This window comes from Myotis myotis, unplaced genomic scaffold (assembly GCF_014108235.1).
Source record: "Myotis myotis isolate mMyoMyo1 unplaced genomic scaffold, mMyoMyo1.p scaffold_m19_p_13, whole genome shotgun sequence".
Taxonomy (NCBI): domain Eukaryota; kingdom Metazoa; phylum Chordata; class Mammalia; order Chiroptera; family Vespertilionidae; genus Myotis; species Myotis myotis.
Window position 1 is genome coordinate 8,392,845 of NW_023416317.1, and position 23,378 is coordinate 8,416,222.

The 23,378-nt window shown below is 42.5% G+C and overlaps 2 protein-coding genes across 3 annotated transcripts in view; one reads left to right on the forward strand and one right to left on the reverse strand.

Moving 5' to 3' along the window:
- The first annotated feature begins 6,129 nt into the window (after positions 1-6,129).
- Positions 6,130-22,659, forward strand: PSMD6 (proteasome 26S subunit, non-ATPase 6). 2 transcript variants are annotated; one of them, XM_036331674.1, is made up of 8 exons: positions 6,130-6,346; positions 6,753-6,958; positions 11,338-11,483; positions 11,743-11,962; positions 12,058-12,166; positions 16,772-16,940; positions 20,786-20,919; positions 22,008-22,085. In XM_036331674.1, the coding sequence occupies exons 1-7, from the start codon at positions 6,202-6,204 to the stop codon at positions 20,913-20,915; spliced, it is 1,125 nt and encodes a 374-aa protein (XP_036187567.1). In that variant the 5' UTR covers positions 6,130-6,201; the 3' UTR covers positions 20,916-20,919; positions 22,008-22,085. The 2 variants fall into 2 exon arrangements, with proteins under 2 accessions (XP_036187567.1, XP_036187566.1); XM_036331673.1 differs by lacking the exon at positions 20,786-20,919 and adding an exon at positions 22,457-22,659 and having other exon boundaries at positions 6,131-6,346.
- ATXN7 (ataxin 7) overlaps positions 16,940-23,378 on the reverse strand; it is a 172,852-nt gene continuing 166,413 nt past the window's right edge. Inside the window, exon 18 of the transcript XR_004971455.1 lies at positions 16,940-19,914. The gene's annotated coding sequence lies outside the window, so the exon portion shown is untranslated. The remainder of the gene's footprint in view (positions 19,915-23,378) is intronic.

Consider the following 23,378-nt stretch of genomic DNA (forward strand, 5'->3'; position numbering starts at 1 on the left):
AAATGATGATTAATTAATTTCAAAATGACACATTTTAAATGAAGCTTCTCTATAAGCAGTCACAAAAACAGTTATTTAAAATATCAACACAGAGTACAAGAAGAAGGTCAGAATTAGGTGCAATGTTTTTTAAGAAAAAAACCCAAATAAAACAACAAAGGAATTTTATCTTCTCTTAAATGTCAAGGTTCCTATCGGGACATGGCAGTTCACGGGAAGGGAAGGAGGTGGGAAAGACTGGGCTAATCAATCAATCCAGAGTGATCACAGGTAAGGTTTCAGGGGAGGGAGAGGGAATTAATTCTGGGCGGAAGGTCATTGCTCGTTACTTGTGGAGGAGTGTGCTATGGTTAATGTTTGACAGTAAGCTAGGAGCATGGATTCTGGTTCCAGGCTTCTTGAGTTCAAATCCTACTTTGTCATATACTAGCTGTGTGGCCTTGGTCAAATTACTTAACCTCTCTGAACTTCTGTAATATAGAGCAATAATAGTATCTCTTTCATTTGCTGTGGTAGAGGTTCATGACTTAATATTTGATGAGTTCATAAAGAAGGACCCAACACATAGTAAATACTATACAAGTTTGGTGCCATTATTATTATTATTATTATTATTATTATCATTATGCTAATTTAAACTATAAACCAAAATAAAAATTTCCCTGTAAGTTTAAATGATCTAATTTACCAAGGAAATCAGAAATAAAGAAATCACAACATCTTAGACACAACCATGGCTCAAATGTCTGCTAAGTTGGAGTTAATCAAGACCACTGGTTTCTCAGGCCTTTTGCGTAAACAATGTTTTTTTAAAAACCTAATTGGTATCATCTTTGTCACTCTTAAAAATTCATTGACTTGGCATTCTGTTTTATTTGCAAAAATATTTTTATTGAATTCGTTGGAGTGACATTGGTTAATAAAATTATGTAGGTTTCAGTTGTACAAGTCTCTGAGACATCACCTGCATATTGTACTGTGTGTTCACCACCCAAATCAAGCCTCCTTCCATCACCATTTAATATAGCATTTTTCTAATGGAGGGTTAAATTTGTGTCTTCATGGCCCTGGGTGGTTTTCTTTTTTCTTTTTCTTTTCCTTTCCTTTTCTTTTCTTTTCTCTTTCTTTCCCCTATAACATGTGATACACAATAAGAGCTGAATCCCTTAGTATACTAGTTGACTAAATGGAGGAAATAATACATTATTTGTATGTTTTCAAGTAATCACCATTTTTTAACTAAAATCAGGAAAAGGGTTCCGAAGGTCATATTCATCTTTTAAATGACTGGGTTTCCCTATGATTTTTCTCCGGTGACATTTAAAAGATGCCTGATTCGCTGCGCTTACTGTCGGTCCGTACACCCCTGCCCTTGGCCAGGCTGCAGGGAGCGCACAATTCCTCATCTCAGGGCAGGCCTGGGCCGGGGGTCCTCCGCCCTGGGGCCCTGCGACGCGGCGGGCACTGCTGCCCTCTGCTGGTCATCGCATGGAACACCGCACTCTGCTCCCTTCCCCGGGCTTTTCAGAGGACAGGACCTGTTGTGACCACTTCTAAAACCCTGCACCCTGGAGCCTCCCCGCTGCTCCCTCCCCCCACAGGCCCTGCAAGAAAAGGTCAAAATAAAAGCAGAACTAAGTGGTATAGATGAGCAATAGGAAGTCCAACACAGCGTCCCGCAATTAGACCGCAGCTCCTGCTCACAGGTTCGCTGTGTATTCTGTCCCACGTGTCACTTTCTCCAGCCTCTGTTTGCTGAATCTGCGGGTGGTCGGCACAGAGCTTTCTCACTGTGTCCAGTGTAGGCTTCGCAAGTTCAGCTTAAGACTTGGAATCCGGGCGCCCGTGTTCTGCTGGGCTGCTGACGCAAGGGTGCAGCGGCCTGTGGTTGCCTTAGACCAGTGGTTCTCAACCTGCTGGCCCTTTAAATACCTGACCCACAGGTTGAGAACCGCAGTGCTCTTCTTCCTCCCAATGCCCCTCTGCAAGGGCGTAATCTAGTGAGGAAAAGAGCACGCTCTGCCGATGGGTCCTTATGCTGCCATCACTGAACTTCCGTGTGCGGAGCACATGCTCTGCGTGGAGACTGCGTCCTCTGAGGTGTGCTCCATGAGGCCCCCCAGGAAGGATGCTGGCAGGACCACAGGTCACTGCACAAGCCCATCTCAGGCGCACGCAGGGCCTCTGACAGCAAGCCCTTGAAATTAAGGGGGAAGAGCTGAAAGTGCGTGTCATTAACAGCGAGCGTCGCCACTGTCAGCAGATAAGTTCATTACACGGCAAGAGGAACATGTTTTATGCAGTGGGCATGGACGATATCACAGCAGCCCGTGGGCCGGTCCAGGGAGCCGGGATCTGCTCAGAATGAAAGAATCCAGCGCTGCGGAACAGAACATCCTTTTCAGAGCCAAACGCTCTCACAGAAGGGAAAGGATAAAAGCTGAAAAGAGGTAGGAGGGCCTGTGTGGCAGCATCTCTAAAAAAGCCCGGGCTGGAAGAGAAAAGGGCGTGCACAACGGCGCTCCTGACTGGAGTCACCTCGCGGCCTGCACCTCACACACCTGGAAGTTGCCAGGAGAATAAATCCTGAAAGCGCTCATCACAGGGAGAAACACATGTTGTAACTTCGTAGGGTGACAGATGGTACCGAGACTTACTGTGGGGATCACTGCACACAAATATCGACCATTGTGTGGTACACCTGAAACTAATGTAATGCGGTGTCAATCATGCCTCCATTTTAAACAGGAAAGAAAAGAACTTGTAACACTGGTAATACATAAAGAACGTCTGATTTAAAAGTAAACCCTAGGCCCAGAGCAAATACAGAAGACATGCCTTATATGGTAACGGAAGGAAACTGAACTTTTGTGGGAGCATGTAGCAGAGGATACAGATATTGAATTACAGGGTGGTACACCTGACATTTACGTGGCGTTATTCAATAAAAAATAAAGACGTACATGTCCTTAGCTCACCATTGCCTGTTTCTAACACGCCTTTTAATGGCCCTGGGAACAGAATTCTACAAAGAAGATGCATACTTATTTTTCCTCTGAGCAGCTACCAAGAAGACCCCAGACTTCAAGCTTAAAGGAGGGTCTTTGTAAAACTAGTGAATCCGGTCCAATCAAGTTAATGGCCACAGAGAGGTTGATGAAATGGGCGACTTGCTGTTCAATAAGGACTTGTCATTATGGGACAAAGAGCTGCTTTGATCAAGCAAATCGCTGCAACAGTTCAGAGTTCGATTGATTCCTCAGCAATTAGTGGTAACGGGGTGCTAAAAGCAAAGCAAAGACAGATCTGACCGGAAATTGGTCTCCTCTGAGTTGAGCGGAGAGCAGGCCTCCTGGGAGGGCATCGCATCTGCTTCGGGGGAGATGCTAGAATCCCCTGTCATGTAGATCCTCTGGCAGTTGCAACCTAAGTCTGGTTATGAATCTAGACTAGGAGTCTTGGAAGCCAGAATGTACCAGTTATGTACAATTTAAACACCTTCCCTATATTAGTCACTAGGTACACAGGTTTTCCTTTAAACCTAATACTGAGTCTGTGGTCTTGTATCCAACTAGAGGCCTGGTGCATGGATTTGTGCACCAGTGGGGTCTCTCGGCCTGGCCTGTGCCCTCTCCCAAACCAGGACCCCTCAGGGGATGTCGGACTGCTGGTTTTGGCCTGGTCCCCGCAGGCCAAATTATGTGAAATTTTCAAAAGCAACACTGCTACTGCTACAAAAAAGTAGAGAAATAACTAGGGGGAAATATGCACCACTGACAAGCGTTTAGTATCTTAAGATAGAAAGAGTACCCTGGGCGGTGTGTTCAGTGGTTAGAGCTTCGGCCCATGACCGAAGGGCCACAGGTTTGATTCCCGTCAAGGGCACATACTTGGTTTGCATGGTTAATCCCCACTCCTATCAGCGCTCCTGCCAGAGGTAACCAATCAGTGTGTTTCTCTCACATGGATGTTTCTCTCTCTCCCTCTCTCTCTCTCTCTCCTCATCTCTTCCTCCCTTCCACTCTCTAAAAATCAAGAAATATCCTCGAGTGAGGATTAATATTAAGAGTGTTTAAAATCAATAAGGAGAATTCCATAGAGGAACTGAGAAGGCGAAAAAGGCATTTCATTATAAAGGAATATCCATGTGGTTAGTACAAATGTGAAAAGAAATTCAACCTCATAATAGTAATGAAAGGGTAAGGAGAAGCAGCACTGCTACTGTCGCCAAAGCTCAGAACGGCTGATGGTTGCTAAAAGTGTATCGGCAAAGAGGGACACAGGTTCTCTGTTTAATAAATTGCTATATCATTTTTGGAAAAATAATATATATAACCTATAATAATAAAAGTATAATATGCTAATTAGACCAGACGTCCTTCCAGAAGACCTTCTGGACAAAGCTGGGGCTGTAAGGAAGCCCAGGTCCCGGGTGCCAGAGGGAAGCTGGTGCCGGCAGCTGGGGGAAGGAAGGACTACTCTTGCATGAATTTCGTGCATTGGGCCTCTAGTCCTTATATGATATGTCAAAATATAAAACATTCAGACCCTCTTACTCAGCAATTACACTTCTAATGATTTGGGTCAAGAATTAACAGTGTGAAAATGTATGCTCCTAGCTGATCAACACTGTGGTATTTGTAATAAGAGTGAAAAAAATGAAAATGACCCAAATTGATATCAGTTAAGGATTGACGGGGGAGAAGTCGGTACATAAAAATAATGGAATCCTCTGTGGTTATTGGAGATGATATCACTCCATTTATGTTGGCATGGAACGATGTCTCCACAACACAGCGGAGTGAGCAACACAGTTTATAACACAGTTTATAACACAGTTTATAACAAGGCGCAAGTACAATGTGAGCCTTTTAACATATCCAGGTGGGTTCAGTGAAGCCAAATGTCTCTAGAACGTAAGTTTCACAAGGGCAGAGTCTTTATGTTCTTCACTGCGGTGTCCCTCGTGCCTAGAACAGTGCCTGGTACTACTGTGCAATCCTGCAATTATGTTTGTTGATTGGATGAAAGATGTTTGGAACATTTTTCACCAATAGTTTAACATTGTTGTTAGTGGAGTGCTAGTCATTCTTTTGTGTGTTCTTTATATTTTCTCTACCATTCGGGTTGTCTTCAAAATGCTTATTTTGTTTTTACCAAAACAACTACGATATTAAAAACGTGGTAATGTCTGCTGTTGGTGAGAATGTGGCAGTCCCAAATACGCTCATTGGCTGTGAAAACTGGTTCAAACTTTTGGAAAACCATTTGACATCAAATATTCACAAAAATGTTTCTTCCTTTGGTCTATTAATCTGCTAAGGAAAAAAAAAAAAGCAAACTGTAAAATGACCTATACATCCAGCGGTGTTTATCTCAGTGTTTAGATTAGGAAAACCACAACCCTAGCAACCTACAGGCGCCTCTAAAGGGGGAAGAGTAAGAGTAAATTATGTAAATCCACTAGACGGGATTTCACATAACGACCAATTCTGAAGCTGATGTAGCAACATGAGTAGAAAGAGGCTGAAAATGCAGGCACGCGGTGATTTAAATTATGCATAAACAACATGGTGTATTACGACTGGGATTCTGGGTGCCGTTTTCTTAGAACAGCAGGAAGAACATGGGTTTTCGAGCTACAGACAGGTTTTTTATGCAGACATTTCTGCACAGCTGCTACCTAAGCTTGGTTGATTATGTTCCCTAACCTCTTGGTGCCTCCGCTTTCTTATCTACAAAATGGGCTGATAGCACTACCTCCTAGTATTGAGAGGATTAAAATGAGATGATGCACCTAAAAGGAAAAGGCCAGAGTCAGGGAGGACTCCACAAATGGTGGTAGGGATTTTAATTTTTGTTGTTATTGTTATATTCTCCAAACCTTCAAAAGACTGTCGGCTCCTATCAATTACAAACGGAATGAAAAGTAAAATAGCTAAAAAGGGAGGGAGGAAGAGGTTCACGCAATGGGACTTTGGGCTTGGGCCCCAAGTCCTCGGGAATCGCGGGTGGAGAGCTCAGAGGGCGATCCTGGAGGTGGCCAGCAGGGGCCGCTGCGGGCGGAGGCGGACCCGGGCCCGGAAGCCGGCTGGCGGCGGCCAGGCGCACTCGCCGACTCCGCCCGCTTCCGCTTCCGCCGCCGCCGCCGCCGCCGCGGGTCTTCGCTGAGTCGGCGTCTGCTGAGCCGCCGCCGCCGCGATGCCGCTGGAGAACCTGGAGGAGGAGGGTCTGCCCAAGAACCCCGACCTGCGCATCGCGCAGCTGCGCTTCCTGCTCAGCCTGCCGGAGCACCGCGGGGACGCGGCCGTGCGCGACGAGCTGATGGCGGCCGTCCGCGACAACAGTGAGGCCCGCGCCGCCGAGTCAGCGGCCTAGGCCTGGGCTGGGCTGGCCTGTGGGGAGTGAGGCTTTCCGGGCGCAGGGCGGGTTGGGGTCGGTCCCCGGTCCTTCGTAGCAGTCAGCGCCTGGCCGGTGTTACTTTGACACGTGACTCTATGACATAGAGTCTATGTGCATCGACACGCTTCTCCTTCCCCTTGAACACCAGCCGCCCGAGGCGAGCCGGGGGTGCCTGCCCCACGGCCCTCGCAGAGGTTGGCGGTGGGGACGGGCCCTGGCGCTCACCTGCCCGCAGCGAGCACCTGCGCGTTGCCCAGCCCTTTGCAGCGCCGCCCGCTCCCTTCCTGGTCGCGGGTGGGGGACTGAGGGGTGTCCCACTCATAAGTCACGTCCCTCTTTGTGGCTCTCAGACATGGCTCCTTACTACGAAGCCTTGTGCAAATCCCTGGACTGGCAGGTGGACGTGGACCTGCTCAGTAAGATGAAGAAGGCGAACGAAGACGAGCTGAAGCGCTTGGACGAGGAGCTGGAAGATGCAGAGAAGAACCTCGGGGAGAGCGAGATCCGCGATGCCATGATGACCAAGGCCGAGTACCTGTGCCGCATCGGCGACAAGGTGAGTGCAGGTGCTGCCCCTCGCTGTGGGGTCCGGAGCGGGCGCTGGCGTGGGTTCATAGTGCCTTGTTTTGAAGTCAACCTCCTCTTAAAAAAGTTAGGAAGGTAACTACCGACATGCTTCCCTGCACGAGTGAACCAGGACAGAGACGAGGAAAGAAAGCTAGCAGTCTTCTTGCCGCACCCCATCACCTGCCCACAAACCGCAGCAGGTGTGCGCGCTGCCCCGGCTCTCCATACCGAGAGAAACAAGGGGACAGCAGAGATTTTTGTTTGTTTCACTGCTTTTTAAAAAACTTTTTATTGATTAAGGTATTACAAATGTGTCTTTATCCCTCCCATTGCCCCCCCACACACACCCCCCCCACACACACTCATGCCCTCACCCCCCTGGTGTCTGTGTCCATTGGTTATGCTCATATGCATGCAAGTCCTTTGGTTGATCTCTCCCCCTTACCCCCACCCTCCCCTACCTTCCTCTGAGGTTTGAGCATCTGATCGATGCTTCTGTCTCTAAATCTGTTTTTGTTCATTGGTTTATGTCAGGGGTCCTCAAACTACGGCCCGCGGGCCACATGCAAATACAAATATTGTATTTGTTCCCGTTTTGTTTTTTTACTTCAAAATAAGATATGTGCAGTGTGCATGGGAATTTGTTCATAGTTTTTTTTTAAACTATAGTCCGGCCCTCCAGCGGTCTGAGGGACAATGAACTGGCCCCCTGTTTAAAAAGTTTGAGGACCCCTGGTTTATGTTGTTCATTATAGTCCACAAATGAGTGCGATCATGTGATAGTTATCTTTCTCTGACTGGCTTATTTCACTGAGCATAATGCTCTCCAGCTCCGTCACTGCTTTTACACAATTTGGGGTCATTCTCAGTAGTTCACTTTTCTTATGTATCTTGGTTAGGAAGTATTGGTTCTGGAAAGACATTTTAAAAATAATTATTTAAATAAGGAGTAGTTTCCTTATAAGAAACTAGAACAGTTAATGTTAAAACTCTAGTTCATTTTTCTTTGTTCTGTACCTCCTCAAATATAACCTTTTTAGTTCTTTTTATTGTTCATTTACAGGCATATATATATGTAGAGAGAGAGAGAGAGAGAGAGAGGGAGGGAGGGAGAGAGAGAGAGATATTAGGTAGTGTTGTGTTTAAATCTTAAAAAAATAAGTGGTGTATTTTTATTGTCCACTTACTTTTTTTTTTCCAATCAGCATTATTTCTGAGTGATTTCCCAATTTCATGGACATAAATCTTGCTCATTCTGGCTAACTGCTAGCTAGCAGTCCATTGTGGGGCTCTGCCACAGTTTGCTTAGCTGTTCAGCTATTGATGGGCATGGATGTTGTTTTCAGCTGATTCTGCTGTTGCAAGCTCCTGCTGTAAAAGCATGCCTGTGTATGTCTGCTATTGTTTCTACACCAGGGGTCCTCAAACTTTTTAAACAGGGGGCCAGTTCACTGTCCCTCAGACCGTTGGAGGGCCGGACTATAGTTTAAAAAAAAACCTATGAACAAATTCCTATGCACACTGCACATATCTTATTTTGAAGTAAAAAAACAAAACGGGAACAAATACAATATTTGTATTTGCATGTGGCCCGCGGGCCGTAGTTTGAGGACCCCTGCTAGGGTATATTCTGTGCAATGAAATTGCTGGGACAAGGAACAGTTTTTATCTTAATACGTGTGGCCATTTTTTCCACTAAGCAGACCTCCTAATTTATACTTCACTGTCAGCGAGTAAGAGGGATACCCAGCTGTATTGGATTTTTAAAGTTTTAAAAAATTTAGTAGTTGTGTAATGGTAGCTAAGAGCAGCGCTCGCCAACCGGTGGTCCGCGGACCACTGGTGGTCCATGAGGTCCGAAAGGTTGGCGACTGCTGGTTAAGAGGATGGGATTTGCCCTTACTTGTAAGCACTGTACCCTAAAGTATTTAGATGACAGATGACATGGTGTTAATATAAAAAATGTACATATTTTGGGCTCTTGGATAAGAGAGGTTCTGTTTCTTGTTTCGGCAGTTATAATTTACTGGACCCTCAGTTTCCTCATCTGTTAAAAAGGGATAACGATAGTTTCTGCTTATTCAGATTAAAGATAAAGAGCTTAGATTAGTACCTGGCACAAAGTGCTTAAATGTTAAAATAAACTTAAAACAAGTTTTCCTCTTCTGATTATAAAGTTAAGATTTGTTGCCGAAACCGGTTTGGCTCAGTGGATAGAGCGTCGGCCTGCGGACTGAGAGGTCCCAGGTTCGATTCCGGTCAAGGGCATGTACCTGGGTTGCGGGCACATCCCCAGTGGGAGATGTGCAGGAGGCAGCTGATCGATGTTTCTTTCCCATCGATGTTTCTAACTCTCTATCCCTCTCCCTTCCTCTCTGTAAAAAAGCAATAAAATATATTTTTAAAAAAAAAAACTAAAAAAAAAAAAAGATTTGTTCATGGGAAAAATTTGGAAAATGCAAAACATTTTAAAAAGAGCTAATGGGTTGTGTGGTTTTCTAGGTTGTGTTTATGGTTTGGTTTTAAAGAAGATATTCATTATTACATGTGAATATTTTTGTTGGTTGGTTTGTAAAGCCAGGTGTATTTTTAAAAGATCATGCCTATGGTAGTCATGGAACATTGAAATAAAGTTGATGAATAAAAAGGCACACTTCAGAAGTTCAAGAGTAGAGAGAACAGAATAGTTCTTTTTGGTTTGGGTTGTTTCTAATGTAGGAGTAAAGGGAAACAGGTATTAAACTTTTCAGGTGAAGGTTTCTGTCGGTCGAAGTAGTTAACACTGGCTTCTTTCTTCCTGATTCAAAGCAGTCTTTTCTTTCAGTGGCTTCTGGGGATGTGTTTAGTCGTCTGTCGGTTAGAGGCAATTCATCAGGGCAGAGATGGATGGGATCACCCAGTTGGTCGCCCGCTAGGATTAGAGTCAGCATGGCAATAAGAGTTTCCGAAGGCTTGGCTATCTTTGATCTGTCATCGGGATGCAGCTCCCCAATGATACTTGTTTTGGACATTTCTCTAGCATCTGTAGAGTGCCCAGTGTCCTCAGAGTTTTCATTTGCACCACTTCAGCCTGTTCCCGAAAGACTTCTTCCCTACCAAATGCTCCTCCAAAAACATGGTCAAGTCATGCACCAGGTGCTCCTGTTGTGGTTGTGCGTCTGGGTCACTTCCAGGGTGGCTACCTGATGGCCCTGTCCCATGGCTTGGCCATTTTGACACGCAGCGAGCTTCAGGCCCTGCAGACACCAGCCCAGCCCGAGAGCGCACTGCGTCTCAGTGAGCGAGGGCTGGGACATTGCCCTATGCGTCCAGGGTCTGAATGAGAAACTTCATGCTTTTGAGTCAGGTCTTGGGGATTTCAATGAGAACATGCTTGAATCAATATCAGGCAGGTTGTAAATTTGTGATGTTCTAATGTATGCTTTTCAAGTAGCATTCTAAAAAGAACAGCTTTCTGTTGTTCATTGTTGTTTTTTTGAGAGAAAGGGAGAGAAAGAAAGAAACATTGATTTTTGTTGTTCTACTTATTTGTGCATTCATTGGTTGATTGATGTATGTGCCCCGGCTGGGGATCGAACCCACAGCCTTGGCATATCGGTTCGATGCTCAAACCAACTGAGCTACCCTGCCAAGGCCCCTCCTGTTTACTCTGTTGTTTTGTTTTGTTTTATTTACAATTACTAAATCATGGACTTACTGGATTTTTGTTATTGACTGTGTTACCACTGATTATAGTTATTAATCTTTATGGTGCTCAATTTGTTTCAGGTTTGTTCGTGGGAGTTCCTTCAAGAAGGCTTCTGTGTCCTTTTGACATCTCATTAGTCATACAGCAAGATGCCACAGGCTCGCCTGTTATTTTTTCTTTCCAAATGGGGAATCATCTATTTTTCCTAGGATCCCTGATTTCTTTTAGTGAGGGATAGTCTTTAGAAACCAAAATCTAAGTGCTGGGTGTACCCATTACTTTTCTGCCAGTCCTTTTTATGAATTTATGAGGTATAACTAATAACTACATAAAACAAAGTCAGGTATATAATAAAAGTACCAACTATGAACACATGATTTTGTCCAGGTTCATATTTTAAAGCAATGGAAATACAATGTATATTGTCTTCTAGATGTCCTTGGCCATATCTGGTGTATTTTTTTGTACTTGATGCAAGTAGCGAGAATAGTTTAATGCACCCCTGCACGATTATCACCCAGCTTCAACAATTACCAATTCGTGGCCATCTTGTTTCATCTCTACTCCTACTTATACCCCCCAACACCCCACCCCCATCCATTGTTAAGAAAATCCCAGATAGCGGATAGCTTTTGAAACTTCTAATCTTTTCTCACCTGTTGCCTTTATTTTCTTGACAGGAGGGTGCTCTGACAGCTTTTCGCAAGACATACGACAAAACTGTGGCACTAGGTCACCGACTGGATATTGTGTTCTATCTCCTCAGGATTGGCTTGTTTTATATGGACAATGATCTTATCACTCGAAACACAGAAAAGGCCAAAAGGTACTTGTTAGCAGTGGGGTTATATTCTCTCTAAATTATGATGCTATAGCAAGAGATTAATGTAAGAAATTTGCCTGTTTTCTTTTTACTACAATTACTAAATTTGGCCAAATAATTTATATATTTAGTAAAATATTTTTCTTAAACGCCCTTTTTTTTGAGTTGTTAAAAGTTGTTTTCTCTTTGAAAATAACATAAAACTTGTAAAAAGTGGCATTGTCTATTTCTAGATTTGACCTTACTGATTTTTATTTTATAGCTTAATAGAGGAAGGAGGAGACTGGGACAGGAGAAACCGCCTAAAAGTATATCAAGGTCTTTATTGTGTGGCTATTCGTGATTTCAAACAGGCAGCTGAACTCTTCCTTGACACTGTTTCAACATTTACGTCCTATGAGCTCATGGATTATAAAACCTTTGTGACTTACACTGTCTATGTCAGCATGATTGCCTTAGAAAGACCAGACCTCAGGGAAAAGGTAATGCCTGAATCTTTAACATTCACATTTAAAGATGCTTTTCTAACTTAAATACAAAAAAATCATTAGGGCATACTTTTTTTTTTAATTCCTAGGTTATTAAAGGAGCAGAGATTCTTGAAGTGCTGCATAGCCTTCCGGCCGTTCGGCAGTACCTGTTCTCCCTCTACGAGTGCCGCTACTCAGTGTTCTTCCAGTCCTTAGGTAAGGACCGAGTTGCTCATCTTGATTATCTGTCTTCATCTTAATCCTGATCCTGTTGTCAGAGAACCTAGGTGACTTTCCACATATATGAGAAAATAGCTGTAGGTCTTTGATCAGTGTGGCTAATCTTTTGCCCAGGAGATCCTAAAACTGGAAGAACTTGGCATTGATATACTTCTCTTGCTAATGCTGCAAATTTCAGAAAATATTTGGTTAAATGGTTAGATGGCATTCACAAAGTTGGGGTGGGAGGTGCTCTAAATGATGATCATTCTATTTTGGAGTGGGTTTTGGTCCAGTGTTTATGGAGTGCTTTATCGATGCGTAAGTGTTAGGCAGCTTTATGAGAATTCAGACTCTACCTCATGTGATGGGAACAGGGCCCTTCAGGCATGCTGAAGTACTTGCTTGGCCTTACCTTCTTGTGCGTGCGCAGATGTGTTTGCCCACAAGGTTGTATTGTGGAATTGCTGTTCTCCCTTTCTCATGCTTGTGGATCTCCTGGTCATTACTCTGCTCAGCCAGAGCACATACCTTCTCTGCAGTCCTGGAGCCCTTACTTTATGCCCCTTCCTCTTACTGAGATATAAATTACAACCATAAAATTCACCATTTTAAAGTATAACTCAGTGGTTTTAGTATGTGGACAAGGTTATGCAACAATTACTGTCAATTCAAGAGCATCTCTATCACCCCAAAAGGAAACCTGTATGCATTAGCAGTGACTTCCCATTCTTCCCCTTGGCCCCTGACAACCACTAAACTTTATCTCTGGATTTGCTTGTTCTGGACATTTCATGGCCTTTTGTGCCTGACTTCGTTCACATAGCACAGTGCTTTCATGGGCCATCCATGTTTTAGCATATCAGTGCTTCACTTAGTTTCATGGCTGAATGATATTCCATTGAATCGATGTACTGCAATTTGTTTATTTATTCATTAGTTGATGGACATTTGGATTATCTCCAGTTTTTGACTATTAGAAATATGCTATAATGAGCATTTTTATACAAGTTTTAGTGTGAATGTGTTTTCATTTCTCCTGGCAATGTACCTGGTAGTGGAATTACTGGGTTATGTGTTAACTCTTTGATTAATGTTTTGAGCAATTACCAAACTTTTCCAAAGCAACCACACCATTTTACGTTCCCTCCATCAATGCGTGAGAATCCATATTTCCCCACATCTAACACTTATTATTGTAGCTTTTTAAAAATATATATATTTTTATTGATCTCAGAGAGGAAGGTGGGTGGGGGGAGAGAGAGAGAGAGAGAGAGAAAGAGAGAGAGAGAGGAGAGAAACATCAATGATGAGAGAGAATCATTGATTGTCTGCCTTCTACACACCCCCTAATGGGGATCAGGCCCACAGTCCGGGCATGTTACCTTGACTGGAATCAAACCCAGGACCCTTCAGTCCACAGGCCCATGCTCCATTCACTGAGACAAAACAGCTAGGGCTGTAGCTTTTAATTACAGGCATCTTAGCAGGTGTGAAGTGATACCTTGTGATTTTTGATTTGCATTTTTCTGATGACATGATCTTGAGCATTTTTTCATGTGCTTCTTTGGCATATAACTCATTTTTAAAACTTAACATATTGTTTTGTGATATTTTTCTTAGAGTTTGTTCCTTCTGCTAACTAGAGTTATTGGGAGCAGACTTTTATGTTTTTTTAAAAAATACTTGTAGTGACCTCAGCACCAGCATAGCCAGGTATGTTATGAGTGCTCTGTGTAAATGTCTATTGTATTAATTAAATCAATAATTTAAGGGAGCCCTGGCTGGCTAGCTCAGTTGGTTATAGTGTTGTCACAATACACCAAGGTTGTGGGATCAATCCCTGGTCAGGGCACATATAAGAGACAACCAATGAATGCATGGATAAGCGGAACAACAAATCAATGTTTCTCTCTCTCCTTCTCCCCCTGAGTAATAATAATAATAATAATAATAATAATAATAATAATAATAATTTAAAAGAAAGGGGGGGATTGCTATCCTGGGGTAATGAAATTGATGGCTCTTGGAAATCTGTGAATGGGTAGGGTGTTAACCTCCCACTCTACCCATCGCTATTAGCAACCTTTTATTTCAACACTTTCCCATGAAACTTTTTATCTTCCCAATTTTATACATCTCCCAGATATGTTAAATGAAGAAGACAGCATAGTTATTTTCTTTACATGACAGAGTCATCTATTGTATTATTTATTCTGTTTTCGTATAGTGAGACACTAGGGTTTCTCTGGCTTTGTAAGACTGTTTGCTTCTCCAGATATTCATAGACTGTGCTTTAAAATATCTCATGTGAAAAAAGAAATAGCATCCTTTTTAAGGTAATACCTGATTGTTTTTAGAAATTAAATATAAACTGCCCGCCCGGTATGCTCAGTGGTTGAGCATTGACCTATGAACTAGGAGGTCGTGGTTCCATTCCTGGTCAGGGCACATGCCCAGGTTGCAGGCTTGATCCCTGGTAGGAGGCGTGCAGGAGGCAGCCAATCGATTATTCTCTCTCATCGATGTTTCTGTCTCCCTCCCCCTCCCCCTCCCCCTCCCCCTCCCCCTCCCCCTCCCCCTCCCCCTCCCCCTCCCCCTCCCCCTCCCCCTCCCCCTCCCCCTCCCCCTCCCCCTCTCGAATCAATAAAAATGTATTTAAAAACAAACAAAACTGAGAAAGTGAGAGGTATTGTATCCCATCCTATTCCCAAATCTATATACACATTTACACATAACATTCTCCCAGAGGTAACCAATTTCAGATTTTGTTACATATCCTTCCAGACCTTTTATTCATTTATGTGAACTTCAAAAAAACAAAACGAGGTCTATGCACACATGTATACAAGAAGGCCCTCTCTAACCTATGACTGCGGGGTCCTTTGCCCAGAGTCAGCTGCTGTCCGCAGGTTTCAGGTGTTTCCGTCAGGGGCAGTGGCATTTAGAGACACTGGGAACACCTTTAAACATGTGGGTGCACTTTATATGCTGTTTTTCTAAGTAGTTTTTTTGTCTCTCCACAATATAATGTGTTTATCTTTTCATGTCACTCACAAATAGGTGGTCATTGAGTCAGTAAGTGTTTTTAAGTGGCTGTCATTTATCAGGCTCTGAATGTGTGTAGTGGCAGATAGTACAGGTGGTGCGCCTTGTAGCTTTCATTTGTTTTAAAGACCTAATACTTCATTGTATTAGATGTGCCATACTTTATCTCTTACTGATAAAAAGTTATGTGTCTAATTTTTCCCTGTTATAAGCAACCTTGTTTTGAACACTTGTTTACAATGCATCTTTTCCATATTCGCTTGTTATTTCCTTAGGAAAAAATTCAAGAAAATGAATTTTGCAAAGGGTAAATACATTTCATCTTGATTGTGGTAGAGTGTTAGGGAGGGAGAGAGGGATGGAGAAGAGAGAGAGATATTAATGTGAGAGAGATACACAGACTACTTGCCTTCCACACGTTCCCTGACTGAGGCCAGGAATGGAACCTGCAACCCTGGTACATGCCCTTGGCCAGGAATCGAACCCACGATGCTCGTAACCACTGATCAACATCGGCCAGGGTTACGTATTTCTTTTATTAGTGAGAATGAACATCATCTCGGGTTTAGGGCCGTCAATCTCCATGTTGCTAAATTGTGTTTCCTCTCTGCTTTGATCTTGACCATTTTTTCTTCTTGCCACACTTTATGGCCTCATCCTTTGTGAGACCTCTAGCACTGACTGTCCTAGACTTGGTCATTGCCCTTTTCCCTCTCTTCATTCTGTCATCATACACCTGGATGGTAGTGATTCCCAAGTTCCTGCCTCCAGCCTCCAACTTTCCATCGAGCACCAGACCAGTGCATAACCGTTTCCTTGATATCTTCACTCACTGTCTAGTAGATGCATCCACTTGAACACTGCCAAAACCCCCATCCCACTCCTGACCTCCCCCCAAAACCACCTTCAAAAATAAAACAGTCTGTTTATTCTCCAGAGATTTTGATCTTGTTCAAGCTAGAAACACAAGTACTATATATTCTTGATTTTTTCTTACATTCCATAGCCCTGTCACTGTCTCCCTGCTACATTCTGAATCTGTCCTCCTGGGTACACTTGATACCTGAGCCTAGCCAGGTTCCTCCTGCCTTGGGACCTTCCTGTCATCGCACTGCTCTGTCTTCTGCTCTCAGCTTGGCCAGCTCCTCAGAAAGCTCTTCCCTGTCCACCCCAGTTCAGGGGAGGCCTCCTAGTCACACCCGTCATAACACTTTTTCTTAACAGCACTTGGTAGTCTCTGAGAGTTATTTTTTCACCCCTCTCTGCTGTTTGAAAATGTAGTTTCTGTGGCAGCAGGGATCTTGTCTTTTGGTTTACTGTCATATCTTCACTATTTAGAGCAGTGATTGGTAGTACTCAGTAAAATAATCTGTACTTACGTGAATTGCTCATAAATGTCCTGTGTACCATTTACTATTCAGTTAATCTTTTTTTTATTTACTTATAATAGCTCTTTATAGATCAAGGCTATTAATTCTTATATTGTAAATGTGTCCTCTAGTTATCTATTTATCTGAAAGGGATAGTTAAAATTTGTCATCTTATTCATTACAGCTGTTGTGGAACAGGAAATGAAAAAGGACTGGCTTTTTGCTCCTCATTACCGGTACTATGTGAGAGAAATGAGAATTCATGCCTACAGCCAGCTGCTGGAATCATATAGGTCATTAACCCTCGGCTACATGGCAGAAGCCTTTGGTGTTGGCGTGGAATTCATTGACCAGTAAGTTTACATACTTCATGCTAACTCAGTTTTTAAAGTTACCTTTTGATGTGTGAATTTGTACATTTTCTTCCTGTTTACAATGCTTCCCTCTATTAAGAAAAAATCTAAGAATTTTTCTTAAGATTATTATCAAAACAGTTATATTTGTCATCTCTGCCTTCATGACGAGCCCCTTCTATTATCAGAGTTGTAGAGAGGGTAAGTGATTTTGCAAAGGTGTTAAACCAGCTGTTACCAACCAAAGCAGTCTTCGGCTCCTCCTTTCTGGACCACCCTGCCACGGCAGGAATGACGCTAGATCACTGTCTTATAGTTCACGTTAGGTCGTATTTCAATGCCTTCCAGTTTTTAGGCTGCTGCTGCAATTCTGGTCAAATTGGCTGTTAGATATGGTGCCTGTAGCCCTTTAATGATTCCTCAAATACTTGCTACGCCATTACAATATGGTTCGCATTGTTTTAGATCCCATGGGCTTTTATTGTAGTTGTAGAGGAGAGGCGGCACGTAAACAAATAAATATATGGGTCACTTAAGATAGAAATGAGTCTACGGAGATAATAGAATGGAATAGAAAGGTGTGTGTGGCTTCAGCATGGTGGTGAGGAAAGGGGTGGCTGTTGGAGAGTTTGTGTGGGGCCCGTAGGCCATGGTATGGCGCTTGGGTTTGAGCCTCCGTGCTGTGGGGAGCCATTGGAGAATTTTAAGCATGGGAGTGATGTTACTCTGTGCTGTCTCACACAGACCAAGAGAATACCTCGTGGCGATGTTCCGTGGCTTGGACGAGGGTAGTGGGAGTGTAGTTGAGACGTAGGCGTTGAGAATGTGCTGTCTTTCAATGTTCTCAGTGTAATTCTCAGTGGCCACAGTGAAAACACATGGTGTTTGTATAGTTACGTGCAGCTGCATTCCACTGAAATAAGACCATGTTGTTTTTAGTGGTGTTTTTCCTGATATTTTTTGCAGAAGATTCTGAAGAATTATAGTAAATTCCCATATATCCTTGGTTGCCTAATATTTTGTTATATTTGCTTTATCACCTACCTGTTCATCCATCTTACTTTTTAACTACTTCATAGTAAGTTTCAGACTCCTGTTCATTTTATCCTAAACTTCAGCGTGTATATCAGCATTTGCTTATGGGCTTGTTTTGAGGTAATATGTGCATTCAGTGAAATGTACAGATCTTACCGTGTCACCCACACTCCCTTCCTTTAAAGAAAAAAGGCATTAGTAGTAATGTTTCTGTTTTTTAAAAAGTATCCTTACCAAGGAAGAAGGCTGGTATCCCTAGATTGGTTTTGTTGTTTCATTTCTGAATTAACTAGTCTGTGAGATTAGCCTGGTAACCATGAGAGTTAATTACTAGCATGGGGGATGGCCATTATTAATGGTTTTCGTGAATCATTGGAAGATGGGGCTGGCCTGCCTTCTCCTTCTGAGTCGGCCACTAAAGAGCAGTGTGGCCTTGGGCAGGTTCTGTCCTTCCTCAGTTTAACTATGGTGTGGTGGTGATAAGGCCGTCACTAATTGTGGGCAAAGTGAAGCTCAAATTCAGTGTAACATCTGAAGCAGGACAGTGCCATTTAGATACATCCCCTGCAGTATTTTTTAAGTCATTTAAATTACATGTTTATTCAAAGCACGTGGCACATTTTGAGGTAGGTGGTATTTGAATTGTTTGGTTTTTTCCTTTTCCAAAACCAGCTCTAGAGACAAAGGTTGTACCACTCAACTCTAATTGTTGTTCCCTAGAAAAGCCATGTTTTACCTGCTTCAAGTCTGGGTTTTCATGGGTTCTTTTTTCCCACCATAAAAAATTATTTTAGGTGAAATCCTTTATTTTTTAATGTGTTTATTGATTTTTAGAGAGAGGAAGGGAAATGGAGAGAGAAACACCCATCAACTGCCTCCTAGGGATCGAGCCAGCAACCTGGGCATGTCCCCTGACTGGGAATCCAAACTCTTGGTATATGGGTTGAGGGTCACCGTTGAACTGCTAAGTCGTACTGGCCAGGCTAGGTGAAATCCTTTTTATTTTATATTTATTAATCCTCACCTGATGATACTTTTTCATTGATTTTTTAGAGAGAGTGATAGGGATGGGGAAAGACACAGAGAGAGAAACATCAATGTGAGAGAGACATCAATTGGTTGCCTCCCACATGCACCCTGACCAGGGCCAGGGATCGAGCCTGCAACCAAGGTACATGCCCTTGACTGGGAATCGGACCTAGGATCCTTCAGTTCGAGAGTGGATGCTCTATCCACTGAGCCAAATTGGCTAGGGCTTGTTGATAGGATTTAAAGCAGGGACTGGGACTTCAGTGCCAAGTTAGGCCATTAGGAGTGAAACTTTGTTGTGCCCAGATTACTCTTGGCACACAGAGTTTAGAATGAGCGTAACTGGGGTTGGTATTTGGTCCAGGTGCCTGAGAAATGGACACATCCACAGATGGCTTCTTGTGGGCATTTAGACCGGATGTCACTGCCTATTTAGGGTTTTAATAGGAAGTGATGGAATAGCACAGTAAATTAGGGATGTGTTTGAGAAACGAGTGGCCTAGTTGCACTTGATGGAGTGTGTGATAGATGTACAGGAGTCCACTGAGCTAAGCCTAGAAGGATCTCTTTGGGTCTTCATCTCCCGCTGCCTAAGCTGGTCTGGTGACAATGGGATGGAAAGGAGCAGCCGAATTGTCAGCAGTCAGGCTCTAGAGCCGAACAGTAGATCTAAGCTCAGCAGAGGGCATTCTTGAGTCAGAGTTTGCTTGTAAGTCAAATCCAGTGTAGTTGTCTGTATCTGGCTGCCTGGTATCTTGTTCCTAAATCAGAACGTCAAGATTTTTCTTGAGAGGTTTTCTTTCCTGTTCTATAGCTTTGGGTCGGACTACGAAAGCTGGCGATGATTGAACTTGATTGTGTAATTCTCTTTGTGTACTTCAGTCCCAGAATAAGAGTTGCAACTGTTTTCCTGGAATATAAATATAAATGAGTTTAGAAACAATGCTGATCTTGTTTAATTTTAATTATTTTTACATATAAAAATACTTTTATTGATTTCAGAGAAGAAGGGAGAGGGAAAGAGAGATAGAAACATCAGAGGATCATTGATCGGCTGCCTCCTGCATGCCCCCTACTGAGGATCCAGCCTGCAACCTGGGCATGTGCCCTGACCTGGAATAGAACTGTGACCTCCTGGTTCAAAGATCGATGCTCAACCACTGAACCCCGCCTGCCAGGCTGGACTGAGCTGTTTAATTTTTAGATTTTACCTAAAGCCATTCAGTTAACAGAACTCAAAAACTAGCAATTGAATCAAATATATTTTGGTTGACTTATAGAATAAAGCATGCTGTATAAACGTTACAGTTCTTGCTAGTATAGGATAACCTCTAGCTTAAAATCTTTAGTAGTATAACTTAATTCAAGGCATAGTGCATCTTTCACCAGTGACTGACCAGTGGCAACTAGTTACGATACTGATCATTTCTTTTAAAGCACAAGTCAGAGCAGCACACTTTACACACTTCATCTAATTGTAATGCTTGCTTTCGGTAAGTGTCAGGCATGGTGTTTACCCAACCTTCCTTAATGGTGCTTTAGACTTTGTCCTGCCCAATACAGTGGCATTTCACTGTAGGTTTAATTTGCAGTTTTAATGAGTGAAGTTGATTTTTTTATGTATGTCCTTTGCCCTATTTGTAGTATTTTCTACTTTATAATGCAGACATCTTTTATTCACATTGTCTTTTAGTTTTTGACTTGGTCTTGATGGTATTTTCCTATGTAGAAATTCTCTTTACATAATCAAGTTTATCCATTTTTCTTATGTGGTTTCTTAGGTTCTCTCAACACCATTTATTGACTAAGCCAACCTTTCCCCATTGGTTTGCAATAGCACGTTTGTTAGAAATTGGATTCTGTTGGTGCTTATGTGCTTGGATCAAGTTGTTTTACTATCTGGGAGAATAATCTGGTACTTAATTTCTATTTGAAATCTGATTTTTCTTGATTAGGAGGACTCATTGTATGAATCTCTAAGTTTAACACAAGTAGATTTTTATTTTAAAGCAGTCATCTTTTCATTTATTCTCTTTAGCAGCATTATAGAGCTGTCTTCATATAGCTTTTATACATTACTTAGCATTTACATTTTTTCCTCTGTCATATAGTAGTAGGTAGGCTGTCTTTAGAGAGTTTCACTACTGATGCTGGTTTTTAAGGTATATGTGTAACTATAACCATATTGTTTAAATAGCTGTCTTAATTATGAGGTTTGGGTCATAAATGGATATAGAGTCTCAAATACCTTTTTCACATTCACAACACATTAAACCCATCATCTTTGCGTTCCTGGTCCTAATTTATTGTAGCATATTATTATTTTTTCTCCTTCATGCTCTCTAGGATTTTGAAAATCCTGAGAGTTACCTGCTCCTTAACGGTTAAGTTGAAGGAAACTGGGTAGTTTAATAAGTGCCCTCAAGCTCCCAATAAATCCCGTATCCTGTTATTTTTCCTTCTGCTTTTTTCCCCACTCAGTGTCTATCTCTGAGGACCTCTGTAGCTCTAAAAACTTGCTGTGAATGGTTTCATTCTTTGCCACCTACACTCCATCTGAGTATGAACCTCTGGGGTCATGTTTATGCTGGTAGGTGACTTACTTTTGGGGGATAGTCCTGTAATACACCAGAGATCTTCTCAGCCTCTAGACCAGTGGTTCTCAATCTTCTGGCCCTTTAAATACAGTTCCTCATGTTGTGACCCAACCATAAAATTATTTTCGTTGCTACTTCATAACTGTAATGTTGCTACTGTTATGAATCGTAATGTAAATATCTGATATGCAGGATGGTCTTAGGTGACCCCTGTGAAAGGGTCATTCGACTGCCAAAGGGGTTGCGACCCACAGGTTGAGAACCGCTGCTCTAGACATTCAGTAGCTAAGGATGGAGGGAACTCAGTGTTACCTTGTAAGACAATTGAATCGTGTATTTAGTGCACTTTATAGTTTCCTAAGATTCCTCATAAGGCAGATGCTAAAGGCTTTTTTTCTCTCATTAGGGAACTCTCCAGATTTATTGCTGCTGGGAGACTACACTGCAAAATAGATAAAGTGAACGAAATAGTGGAAACCAACAGGTACATTTCAGTTTGTATAATACTTCCCATAATAAGGGACATTATATTTCATTTTTTTCCTTCACCATTTATCCCCCTATGCCCGCTTCCACCTCCCATCCCCGCAATCCCCACACTGTTGTCTGTGAGTTTTGTTTTTTTTCCCTCAATTCCTCCACCTGCTCTATGAGTCTGTCTCTGTTTTGTGTGTTAGTTCAGTTTGTTCATTAAATTCCACACATGAGTGAAATCATATGGCATCTGTCTTTCTCTGATTGGCTTACTTCACTTAGGGACATTCTTAAGTGCCTTCTTTTAAAAGTAGGTCAACTATTGTTCAGAGTAATGTGACTAGTAAATAATTCATTTTTTTTTCTTGAATTTATTTATAGACCTGATAGCAAGAACTGGCAGTACCAAGAAACTATCAAGAAAGGAGATCTGCTACTAAACAGAGTTCAGAAACTTTCCAGAGTAATTAATATGTAAAACCATGTAAACAGAGGATTTCCTTTGGAGATAATGACGTGGAATTTTTATAGCGCACTCACTATGTGCCCAGTTCAGATGTATAAAAGAAATACTGTGTTGTGTCTGTTAGTTTCCTTTTTTCTTAAACATACCTACATCAAGCATGGGGTCTGGTAATGTTAAAACATTATCTTTTTGTCATTTAAACCTCTCTGGTTTATAGTATAATGGGTTACAGCCAGAGGCTCTATGGTACCTGAGTTCAAATACTAACAGCCTCATTGGTAAAACAGGTAATTTACACAAATCCATCATTTCTTACTTTTAAGCCTCCTGAATTTTAGAAAGAAGAGTACATGCTATATATTGCAGACCAAAACTAAGTGTCTCCCACTGGTGCACAAAAGACAGAAGGTACATATACCCTAAGCTTTCCATAGCAAAAGGTAGCCATAGAATAGAAGGTGGGAAGTTAGTCTGTAGGAGGCTGTCATAAGCCTGAATTCCAGAATGAGCCAAGGCCAACCTCAGTAAACAGGTAAAAAAACCCTACATATTGGCGAAGGGATTCCCCCCCCAACAAACAGAACCATGGTAATAGCAGTGAGGAAAATGAGGTTGTCCCTTGTCTCTCCCCCTCTCCTAATTACAAAATAAACTCAGTGAGTCAGATGGGGATTAGTGCTATGACTAAAATATGAAACCTGATAAAGGAGACAGTAAAATAGGGTATGAAGGGCTGCTATCTTCTATGGGGTGTCTCAGCAGGTCTCTGGTAAGGTTACATTTCAATAAAAAGGAGGGAGGGAGAGACCATGCAAACATCTGGAAGTTTTAAGCAGA

What these genes read in the sequence shown, in the direction of transcription:
- PSMD6 (XM_036331673.1), top strand. Translation starts at nt 6,202, where the DNA reads ATGCCGCTGGAGAACCTGGAGGAGGAGGGTCTGCCCAAGAACCCCGAC. An exon ending in AACACAGAAAAGGCCAAAAG is followed by an intron (nt 11,484 to 11,742) that starts GTACTTGTTAGC and finishes TTTATTTTATAG; the next exon opens with CTTAATAGAGGAAGGAGGAG. An exon ending in GACCAGACCTCAGGGAAAAG is followed by an intron (nt 11,963 to 12,057) that starts GTAATGCCTGAA and finishes TTTAATTCCTAG; the next exon opens with GTTATTAAAGGAGCAGAGAT.